The 12,521-nt window shown below is 41.0% G+C and overlaps 1 protein-coding gene across 2 annotated transcripts in view; it reads right to left on the bottom strand.

The window, feature by feature from the left end:
* Nucleotides 1-12,521, bottom strand: part of PITPNM3 (PITPNM family member 3) — a 735,635-nt gene that overhangs the window by 545,780 nt on the left and 177,334 nt on the right. The window contains exon 2 of one of the 2 annotated variants that reach the window (XM_056558420.1): nucleotides 3,454-3,535. The exons of the other annotated variant lie outside the window; for it this stretch is intronic. Within the exon in view, the coding sequence (XP_056414395.1) occupies nucleotides 3,454-3,460 (7 nt within the window). The 5' untranslated portion in view covers nucleotides 3,461-3,535. The remainder of the gene's footprint in view (nucleotides 1-3,453; nucleotides 3,536-12,521) is intronic. 2 annotated transcript variants of the gene reach the window in all.

The raw sequence follows: 12,521 nt of genomic DNA, 5'->3' as shown, positions 1-12,521 counted from the left end.
TTACAGAACTACAACTCTCAGCATGCCTGGACAGTAAGGGCATGCTGAGGATGTGTAGTTTTGCAACATCTGGAAGGGCACAGTGGTCCCAAAACTGCGGACCTCCAGATGTTGCAAAACTGCAACTCTCAGCATGCCCAGATGCCAAGGGCTGTCTGGGCATGCTGGGAGTTGTAGTATACAGGGTCCCAATACAGCAATGCATGTCACTTTACGGCGACGTGCATTGCTGTAAAGGGCCCGACCGCGGCTGAAGATCCACTCACCTGTCGCCGCCGCCGTCTTCATCGCCGGGATCCGGGTCTTCAGGGACGAGGTAACTACCGGGGCCCCAGCACTCCCCTGTCCCCCGCCGCGTCCTCTGGTCTTCCTCCCATCCTCTCCGGACTTCCAGGGGCCGGGCAGGGCGGGAGGTAGTAACCGCCCCCCCCCCACGATTGGTCGGTTAGCTAACCGAAGAATCGCAGGGGATAGGAGGAGGTGGCAGGCTTGCCACCTCGCTCCTAGCCTCCAGCATGATCCTGGCTGTCTGTGACAACCGGGATCATGCAAAATTACCGGGCGGTTGGGTCCCAGAGACCCGATCAGCCCGGTATCGCCATAGATCACAGGGGCGATTTCCCTCGCGATTTGCGACGATCGCCGACATGGGGGGCCTACATGGCCCCCCTCGGCGTTTGCCCTGGATCCCTGCTGAAGGATTTCAGCAGGGATCTGCTTCCAATCTCCGCCGGGTGAGCGGTGGAGACCAGGAAAAGACCATGACGTATGCATACGTCATAGGTCCTTAAGACCCAGGGTGTGATGACGTATGTATACGTCATGGGTCCTTAAGGGGTTAAAGTCACTTTATTATGACCACCTATAACTTTCTAATTTTTTCGTATACAAGGCTGTATGAGGGCTCATTTTTTTGATGGCCGAAGCAGGTGAGGGGACCTGCGGGCAATCTGATCATCCATTCAAATGTTGTATTGCTGCAGATGCTGTGATCTATATTGATCGTGGCATCTAAGGGTTTAATGGTGGACATCAGCGCTATCACGTGCATTTTGCAAGCAGCAGTCCGATGCTCGCGTCATGTACAAGGTGTAAATGTACGTCCTGATGTGTTAGGTACCAATGCATCAGGATGTACATTTACGTCCATTGTCCTTAAGGGGTTAAAACTTTGAGGGCCTCCCTTTCTGCTCCTCATTGCCCCTGACCCCTATTACCTTTCTGCCTCCCCAACTCCCTGGTGTGTTCTTCCCTCTTTGTTTTGTGCTTTAGATGTTCTCTATGTGTGTTGTTTACTTTTTGGCTGTTTGACCTAAGCTGCCCTGTAAGGTCCATTTAATGGGCTCATGCTATTATTTGGGAATTCTGACCTAATGCTAAGTTTTTATACCACTGATAATGTTTGGTGTTCAGGTGTACTTTATTTGTTCCTGAGACTTTGCTTTGTTCCTGTCATAGGCCATGTCTAGTTTCACATAATTGCATTGATGCATATAATTGCTCTAAGTCGGTGTGATTTAGTTTACTTTACATTGTTTTGTATTTTTTTATATACTTCTACGAAAAATTCCTCAATAAAAACACAGTTGAAAAAAAAAAAGAACTTTGAGGCCTCCACAACCTCCCATCTCAGACTGACCCCCATCTCAGACTTCATTTCTCTGAATAGGTTTTTCAAGTGCACCTCTCATGCAAAAAGAATATAGATCCAAACAGACAATCTTTTACTGTGGCCATTGTTAATCAGACCAACATACGGTCATCATGACCTACCCAAAATACACCACAAGGTTGAACCTGTGTGTTCCTTAGATACGGAGCAGGTGCAGAAATATGAAGCACCTCAACTAATAACAGCAAGAGATAAGTGTCCAACCTTATCTATTGAAGATAAGCTCTTCAGGCATGGAAACACGGTACTAATCTCCTGCTTTATAGGACACTGTCATCTTAGCAACAATTATTTCCAACATTAATTTGACAATGTTTGCCACTGGAAACTGTACAACGGAAAGAAGATTAGATACAGTATAGCTACTGTTATGTTGCTGTCATACAGATTTATGTAGGTAGAGCAGGTTCATTGTCAGCAAATATATTGTCAGTGACAGGACTTTCCATGACTGTCAGTTATCGTTAGGTTTATTGGAAAATTTTCTATTGAATATTACAGATGAAAAAGTAATTGTTAGGACTTTACAAGAAATCTAAGACAACAAACTTTAATATCTTATCCTATTACACTGCCTGTTTGGTTCCTTCATAAAACATCTACTCAATATGTCCAAAGTTGGTGGTCACTAGAGATGAGCGAACTTACAGTAAATTCAATTCGTCACGAACTTCTCTGCTCGGCAGTTGATGACTTATCCTGCGTAAATTAGTTCAGCTTTCAGGTGCTCCCGCAGGCTGGAAAAGGTGGATACATTCCTAGGAAAGAGTCTCCTAGGACTGTATCCACCTTTTCCAGCCCACGGGAGCACCTGAAAGCTGAACTAATTTATGCAGGAAAAGTCATCAACTGCCGAGCCGAGAAGTTCGTGACGAATCAAATTTACTGTAAGTTCGCTCATCTCTAGTGGTCACACCTGCTCAGTAACTCAGTCCCACTGTTCACATCCTCTTCAACATGGGAAGCAAAAAGAGTCCTACTACCACGAAGACCAGACAATAAGAATTTGGGCACAAGAAGTGGCTTTTCCTTACTGACACTAAACACATATGGTGAATGTTTTTTGCATTAATAATAACAACAACAGGGGGAACAATAACTGTATGTAACAGTAAAATCTTAACACAAAAATATTTGTAATTATTTCCGTTAAGAAATGATATGTATTATAGTAATACTTTATTGTGGGACACCGCCTTTAAACAATATTAGAAGGAATTGCTGAACTTGAGTTAACTGTTCATTTATTATCAGAATCATTATTTTTGGTGTCATGACCATACTGAGAATAACATATGAAATTACTGCTCAGCCAATCACAAGTTGTAGCAATAACCCAAGTGGGAATTTGTGATGTGTATTGGGACAGAGAGCAGGAACTGTTGACAATGGGGACTGGCAACAACAGAATGGCCCTCACGGGAGATCAGAGGCAGGTAGGTACAATTTTTTCTTTTTGCTCTGATCGGGGGGAACTCTCACTGTGCCCATACGATCAGCGGCAAAATTCCAACTGTTATAGGCAGAGGAGTCCAATCCTGGCAATTTAACATATTAGATGCCACAGTAAATACCAACAAAAAGAACTATGGTGGCATTGTTGTTTTTTCTATTCCTTTTCAAGAGATTGTTCATGAAAATCTAATGAGCAGATTACAGTATGTGTACCCCAAAATTGTCATTTAGAAAGTACAACTTGACTCACAAAAAGTAAACCCTCATGCAGGTGCACCAATAGAAAAATAATAAATATATACTTTATTTCATGGAAGTATACTAACCATTCATGGTATTGCCATGGAGCACAGATTGCTGTTTAGTTGATACTTTAACATATTCTTCAGTGATTAGATTTACTTTAATCTGAAAGAGAATACCTGATGTTCATCCCAATGACAGATTTTATTTAAAGTTAGTCTTTATGATAAACAGCATCCCATATTCTGATTGTTTGGCTATATCAGTATTAAAGGGGTATTCCAGGAAAAATCTTTTTTTTATATATCAACTGGTTCCAGAAAGTTAAACAGATATGTAAATTACTTCTATTAAAAAAATCTTAATCCTTTCAGTACTTATGAGCTTCTGAAGTTAAGGTTGTTCTTTTCTGTCTAAGTAATCTCTGATGACACGTGTCTCGGGAAACGCCCAGTTTAGAAGCAAATTCCCATAGCAAACCTCTTCTAAACTGGGTGGTTCCTGAGACAGGTGTCATCAGAGAGCACTTAGACAGAAAAGAACAACCTAAACTTCAGAAGCTCATAAGTACTGAAAGGATTAAGATTTTTTAATAGAAGTAATTTACAAATCTGTTTAACTTTCTGGAGGCAGTTGATATATAAAAAAAAGTGTTTCCCTAGATAACCCCTTTAAAGACCTGCAACAAGCTTAACTTAACTGACTTAACTTTTTTATATATTTTATGTAAATATTTAGACATTCCTAGAACACCTTCATATTATTTGGTTAACTGAGCAAGTTCAGAACTTCTTAGAATAGTCCTTACAATTCACTAGATGTCACATTAGGGTCTGCGTTTGTGCATTAACCTCTTGCCGCAAAACGCAGTTTATAAACAGTGCTGCGGTACGGCAGGGTTATGAAGCAAGCTCAGGGGCTGAGCTCGCATCATACCCGCACGGTCCTTGCTGCTATCAGCAGCCAGGACCCATGGCTAATGCCAAATCGCCATTCAGGCAGATGTCCGGCATTAACTCTTTAGACGCGGTGATCAAAGTTGCCCACCACGTCTAAAGTGAAAGTGAAAGCTTCCCGGTAGCTCAGTCAGGCTGATCGGTACCATCGTGGTGAAAGCGCAATGTCCTGATCAGCTAGGACGCATCAGGAGGGTGCCTTACTTGCTTCCTGCTGTCCAATCGGTGATTGATTGCTCAAAGCCTGAAATCCAGGCTTGAGCTATCAACCACCAATAACACTGATCAATGCTATGGGGGCTATAACATTGCAAAAAAAATGAAAAAAAAAAGTTAATAAAGATGATTTAACCCCTTCCCAAATAAAAGTCTGAATCACCCCCCTTTTTCCATAAAAAAAAAAAATGGAGAGCTGTATCTATGCAAAAGACAGCAGAGCTTTTTGTGGGATAGTATGTCTGCTACATTAAATCACACTGAGTGCTAAATGAAAAAATGAGAGGCGGTTATGCTCACCTTTTGGGGTTGTGTGTTAGACACAACCACCTCTTATAGCATGTAAGCATGGTGCAGCCACCCAGGTATCGGCGATGTGGAAACCCACGCCGATCATAGGATGCAATGGTAGAAGAAACTTCAAAAAGGATCCGGCATCAGCGGCGCACTCCATGTTCAAGGACTTCACAGTACAAATGGAATAATGAAGCTTTACATTTATTGAGCCAACAAACAAACGTTTTTGTTGGCATCAGTGGCGCGATCCGTGTTCAAGGACTTCACAGTACACGTGGAATAGTGAAGCTGTACATTTATTTATTATTTGTACAACACGTTTCGAGACTAACATTGAGAAAGAGACAGTGCTAGTCTTGAAATGCGTTTGTTTGTTGGCTCAATAAATGTACAGCTTCACTATTCCACGTGTACTGTGAAGTCCTTGAACATGGATCGCGCCACTGATGCCAACAAAAACGTTTGTTTGTTGGCTCAATAAATGTAAATCTTCATTATTCCATGTGTACTGTGAAGTCCTTGAACATGGATTGCGCAGCTGATGCCCAGATCCTTTTTGAAGTTTCTTCTACCATTGCAGCCCATAAAAAAAAAAAAAATGTGTAAATAAAAAAAAAATTACATATGTGATATCACCGCGTGCGTAAATAGCCAAACTATAAATATATCATTAATTAAACCGCACGGTCAATGGCGTACTCACAAAAAAATTCCAAAGTCCAAAATTACATATTTTTGGTCACTTTTTATACCAAAAATTCCGATCAAAACAAAAATGATACTGATAAAAATATGAGCCCTGACACCACCCCGTATGCAGAAAAATAAAAATGTTATAGGGGTCAGAAGATGACAATTTTAAACCTAATAATTTTCGTGCATGTAGTTATGATTTTTTCCAGAATTACAACAAAATCAAACCTATATAAGTAGGGTATCATTTTAATTGTATGAACCTACAGAATAAAGAGAAGGTGTCATTTTTACCGAAAAAATGGACTGAGTAGAAACGGAAGCCCCCAAAATTTACAATGATTTTTCTTTTTTTTTTTTTTTGTTTTGATGTAGATTTTTGGGTAAAATGACTGATGTCATTATAAAGTACAATTGGTGGCGCAAAAAATAATTAATTATTTGGATTTTTAGGTGCAAAATTGAAAGGGTTATGATTTTTAAAAGGTAAGAAGGAAAAAACGAAAGTGCAAAATTGGAAAAATGCTTGGTCCTTAAGAGGTTAAAAAATCTCTATTAAAACCTTCCTATTGCAGATTGCTCATTGTTATAAGGGGAATCTGAATGCATTGCCAGTCTATAAAGTGGTTACAATAGCGTCGGAGGAAATCTGACCCTGAGTCACTTGAAAGTGTGTGTGCTTTTTTTCTTTGGCTGAACAATAATAAGCTATGGACCTGATGCAGGGCTGAATAGAATGAAATGTGTCACAAGGCGATAGGAGCTGAAAAGTCAGCTGCAATAATACCGGAGACGGTAGAACAAACTGCGTCTATCTGTGTCATTGACTGGGTAAAATGATTGGTATTGAAGCATGAATTAAATACTGGCAGCCAATACCATCCTGAGGCTCAATTTATATGTAGCAGTTTTAATTACCCCATGGCCAGAAATGTCAGAACGTACAGCTAATTTGCTATGTTTAAAAGGTCAAAATAACCAAAAATGTCGCATTATTATCTGGTATGATTTTTGTTACCAATATAACTACCCATAATGACACCTAACTATAAGCAGTGATCTAGTGATGCGTAATTAGGAATAGTATAATTTGTTCTATTTATTCAAGTAAAATGTAAATAGAAAGCTCACAATATTGTCTGGAAAAGCAGATTGGTACCAAAATAACTGAAATCCAAATCCAGTTCATATTCTAGATAAGAGTCAACTGGATCACAGCTATGCTGGATGAAATTGTGACAAAAGTTCTGGATTTTGGTTTAACAAAGGGGAACAAAAAACAAAATTTTGATGACAATTAATCTCATATTTGCAATTTTTAAGAAATGTGTCCAGCAAATATGTTCACTTCAATAGGAAGTAAAAAATGCTCTACCTATAACGTTTTTTTTTTTGTTTTTTGTTGTTGTTTGTTTTGGGACATTTAAAAAAAAATGCAGCATGCTGTAGCTATGGTATTGTTTTGTTCCGAAAGACCATTTCTGTTTTTTGTATATTTTTTTTTCTTCAAAATTTTCTATTAGAAGTCACAAGATCAAAGAATCACATGACTGGTAACAGGAAAAATGCAACAGAAAAAAACTGCATGGAGTGGCCCACTCTCTTCACCACATGAAAATGCAAAGCTTATTTAGCAAAATAATGGCAACTAGGTATGTGCCACCTGGGCTGAGCACACCCCATTAGTGATCTGAAGGCTTTGGAGTCAACAAGATGGCATGGTAGTGTCTGCTCCACTACCAACTTGGTCATGGGCAAACTAAGATGCCCTACAAATGGGTGACTGGGCGAATACTGTTGTCTGAAGGACATATATTCCTCTGTAAATAACTGATGGGATAGAGGAGGAAGACACGGCACTCATGAGAACAAGACTGCAAATGTGCTGCCTGTAGACAAGACCTGGCTGCTAGACATAAAAAGTGTAAAAGAAAAGTTGAAAAATTTAAAAATAAAAAGTTTTAAAAAAAGTGAAAACTTCCCTCCCCCAGTAAAAATGAAAATTGTCAGTTTTTCTAATTTTTACATCCAAACAGCGTAATTTTTTTAATGAACATATTTGGTATTGCCGCATTCTTAAATGTTCAAACTATCAAAATATAATGTTAATGATCCCGTACGTGAACGGCGTAAACGTAAAAAATATGTCCAAAAATGCTGCTTTTTAGTCACATTTAATAATAAAAAAATGAATAAAAAATTATCTTAAAGTTTTATATGTGCAAATGTGGTATCAATAAAAAGCACAGATGACGGTGCAAAAAAAATAGCCCTCATACTGCCCTATATACGGAAAAATGATATTCGGTCAAAATAGGGCGATTTTAGATTACTGATTTTGTACAAAAAGATTTACATTTATTTTTAGCTGTACAAAAATATAAAAGTATCAAACCATGGGAATCATTTTAATCAAATTCACCCACAAAATAAAGAACATGTCATTTTTACCGTAAAGTGTACAGTGTGAAAATGAAACCCTCCAAAATGTGTAAAATTGTGGTTTTCATTTAAATTTCCTCCCTAAAAAAACATTTTTTTGGGCTCACCGTACATTTTATGGTAAAATGAGAGGTTTCATTACAAACTTGGTCACGCAACAAACAAGTCCTTATATGGGTCTATAGATGGAAATATAAAAGAGTTATGGATTTTAGAAGCATGGAGGAAAAAACAAAAACGCAAAAATAAAATTGGCCTGGTCCTTAAAGGGGCTATCCACCATAAGGTGATTTTAGTATGTACCTGGCAGACAGTAATGGAAATGCTTAAGAAGGATCAGCACTTGTCTTGGGGCTAAATGGCTAGGTTGTGAGATTACCATAATACTGTGGCTAGCTTTTTGTGAACTGGTATTTCCTGTTTCAGTTTTCTTTTTTTGACTACAAATCCCATAATTCCATTTCCCTCCCTCCCACACATCAGTCACCCCACCCATTGAAATATAAATGACCTGCATCCATTCAAAAGACCTGTGGTTTTCAATCAGGGTGCCTACAGCTGTTGCATCAGTCATCAGCTGACTAGTGAGTCAGGCTGCAACCTTGGAAAAATCAGAGACAACAGTCATTTTGTATGCTGTTAAAAATAAATATTGGGGTAAAAATCACAGAAAAATTGTGAGAAAATCATCACACAGGTACAGACACTATATTATAAACTACACTAACTTTACAGCCCCTGTAGCATAGTCAAATAAAAAAAATCCTGGAATACCCCTTTAAGGTTAAAGAGGGCTTGGTCCTTAACCTGTTGGAGACGAAGGGCGTATGCATATGCCCTTGCGTCCTTGTACTTAAGGATGAAGGGCTTATCCATGCGTCCGGCGGGGACCAGACCGGGGTGACTGCTGATATCCATCAGCAGGCACCCCGTGCAAATGCCCCATTAGACCCCCCCATGTCGGCGATCAGCGCAAATCAAAAATGAATTCACACTTGCGATTTGCGCAGATTCCGTGTCATACGGGTCTATGGTGACCCGGTGACACGGAATATAAGGGGGATCGTGGTTGTCTAAGACACCTGCAATCCCCCTAAGGGATAGGAGGGAGGTGACAGGGGTGCCACCCCTCCTATCCCTGCTATTGTTGGTCTAGACGCGACCACCAATAGCAGATCGGGGGCGGGGGGGGTTAACTTTCATTTTCCCCGTCCTGCCCACCCACAATAGGCGGGGCAGAATGGGGAAACGAAGGGGACCGGGCGCCGAAGATCCACTTACCCGTCCGGAGGCTGCAGACGACGGAGATCGGCGGGCGGCGACGTTGTGCGGCAGAAGAGGACGGCTCCCTGGATCCTACGGAAGCCGGTAAGTTTGCCTAGCAACATCTGGAGGGCTACAGTCTGGGGCTGTAGCCCTCCAGATGTTGCAAAACTACAACTCCCAGCATGCACAGATAGCTGTTTGTGCATGCTGGAATATGTAGTTTTGCAACAGCTGGAGGGCTGCAGTTTGAGACCACTATACAGTGGTCTCTAAACTGTATCCCTCCAGATCTTGCAAAACTACAACTCCTAGCATGCCCACACAGCTCTTTGCTGTCTGGGCATGCTGGGATTTGTAGTTTTGCAACATCTGGAGGGTCACAGTTTGGAGATCACTGTGCAGTGGTCTATAATCTGTAGCCCTCCAGATGTTGCAAAACTGCAAATCCCAGCATGCCCAAATAGCTGTCTCGGCATGCTGGGAGTTGTAGTTGCGTAACCTCCAGCTGTTGCATAACTACATCTCCCAGCATGCCCTTCGGCGATTAGTACATGCTGGGAATTGTAGTTTTGCAATAGCTGGAGGCGCACTGGTTGGAAAATACTGAGTTAGGTAACAGAACCTAACTGAAGGTTTTCCAACTAGTGTGCCTCCAGCTGTTGCAAAAGTACAACTCCCAGCATGCACGGTCTGTCAGTACATGCTGGGAGTTGTAGTTTACAACAGCTGGAGCCACACTGGTTGGAAAATACTGAGTTAGGTAACATAACCTAACTGAAGGTTTTCCAACCAATGTGCCTCCAGCTGTTGCAAAAGTACAACTCCCAGCATGTACGGTCTGTCAGTACATGCTGGGAGTTGTGGTTTTGAAACAGCTGGAGGTACAGGGTACATTCACACGGGCAGGTTTACAGTAAGTTTCCTGCTTCAAGTTTGGGCTGCGGCAAATTTTTCGCCGCAGCTCAAACTCCTAGTGGGAAACTCAGTGTAACACGCCAGTGTGAATGTACCCTAAAAACACTACACTAACACATAATAAAGGGTAAACACTACATATACACCCCCTTACACTGTCCCCCCAATAGAAATGAAAACGTATTGTATGACAGTGTTTACAAAACGGAGCCTCCAGCTGTTGCAAAACAACAACTCCCAGCATTTCTGGACAGCCACTGACTGTCCAGGCATGCTGGGAGTTTAACAACAGCTGGAGGCACCCTGTTTGGGAATCAATGGCGTAGAATACTCTTATGTCCACCCCTATGCAATACTTAATTTAGTCCTCAAATGCGCATGGAGCTCTCTCATTTCGGAGTCCTGTGGTATTTCAAGGAAACAGTTTAGTGGCACATATGGGGTATTCCCATACTCGGGAGAAATTGCACTACAAACTTTGGGGGCTTTTTCTCATTTTACCCCTTATGAAAAGGAAAAGTTGGGGACTACACCAGCCTGTTAGTGTAAAGAAATAAAAATGTTTACACTAACATGCTGGTGTTGCCCCTATTTTTTATTTTCACAAGCGGTAAAAGGAAAAAAAAGACCCCCAAAATTTTCCTGAGTACGGAAATACCCTATATGTGGGTATAAAATTCTCTGCTGGCGCAGAAGTGAGAGCGCAACATGTACATTTGAGGCCTAAATTGGTGATTTGCACAGGGGTGGCTGATTTAACAGCGGTTCTGACATAAACGCAAAAACATAAATACCCACTTGTGACCCCATTTTGAAAACTACACCCCCCACGGAACGTAACAAGGGGTATAGTGAGCCTGAACACCCCACAGGTGTTTGACGATTTTTCATTAAATTTGGATGGGAAAATGAAAAAAAAATGCTGGTGTTACTCTAAATTTTTCATTTTCACAAGGGAAAATAGGAAAAAAGCCCCCCAAAATTTGTAACCCCATTTCTTCTGAGTAAGAACATACCCCATATGTGGATGTAAAGTGCTCTGTGGGCAAACTACAATGCTCAGAAGAGAAGGAACGCCATTGGGATTTTGAAGAGAAAATTTGTCCTGAATTTAAGGCCCCGTGTGTTTACAAAGCCCCCATAGTGCCAGAACAATGGACCCCCCTACATGTGACCCCATTTTGGAAACTACACCCCATATGTAGTGTATTAAGGGGTACAGTGAGCATTTACGCCCCACAAGTGTCTGACAGATTTTGGAACAGTGGTCCGTGAAAATGAAAAATTTTATTTTTCATTTGCACAGTCCACTGTTCCAAAGATCTGTCAAACGCCAGTGGGGTGTAAATACTCACTGCACCCCTTTTTAAATTCTGTGAGGGGTGTAGTTTCCAAAATGGGGTCACATGTGTGGGGGTCCACTGTTCTGGCACCACAGGGGGCTTTGTAAACGCACATGGCCCCTGACTGCCATTCCAAACAAATTCTCTTTCCAAAAGCTCAATGGCGCTCCTTCTCTTCTGAGCATGGTAGTTCGCCCGCAGAGCATTTTACATCCTAACATGGGGTATTTCCATACTCAGAAGAGATTGTGTTAGAAATTTTTTTTTGGGGGGGGGGCACTTTCTCCCATAACCCTTTGTAAAAATTGTAAATTTGCGGGAAAAACTGCACTTTAGTGAAATAATTTTTTTTTTCATTTACTCATCTGATTTTAACGAAAAGTCGTCAAACACCTGCGGGGTGTTAAGGCTCACTGGACCCCTTGTTAGGTGCCTTGAGGGGTGTAGTTTCCAAAATGGTATGCTATGTGGGGTTTTCTACTGTTCTGGCACCATAGGTGCTTTCTAAATGTGACATGCCCCCCAAAAACAATTTCAGCAAAATTCACTCTCCAAAATTCCATTGTTGCTCCTTCCCTTCTGAGCCCTCTACTGGGCCCGCCGAACACTTGACATACACATATGAGGTATTTCCTTACTCGAGAGAAATTGGGTTACAAATTTTGGGGCACTTTTTCTCCTATTACCACTTGTAAAAATTCAAAAGCTGAGTCTACAAGAACATGCGAGTGTAAAAAATTAAGATTTAGAATTTTCTCCTTCACTTTGCTGCTATTCCTGTGAAACACCTAAAGGGTTAACACACTTACTGAATGTAATTTTGGATACTTTGAGGGGTGCAGTTTTTATAATTGGTTAATTTGTAGGGTATTTCTCATTTGAAGGCCCTTCAAATCCACTTCAAAACTGAACTGGTCCCTGAAAAATTCCGATTTTGGAAATTTTGAGAAAAACTGGAAAATTGCTGCTGAACTTTGAAGCCCGCTGATGTCTTCCAAAAGTAAAAACATGTCAACTTTATGA

This window comes from Hyla sarda, chromosome 2 (assembly GCF_029499605.1).
Source record: "Hyla sarda isolate aHylSar1 chromosome 2, aHylSar1.hap1, whole genome shotgun sequence".
Taxonomy (NCBI): domain Eukaryota; kingdom Metazoa; phylum Chordata; class Amphibia; order Anura; family Hylidae; genus Hyla; species Hyla sarda.
This window is presented reverse-complemented; position numbering and strand designations above follow the sequence as displayed.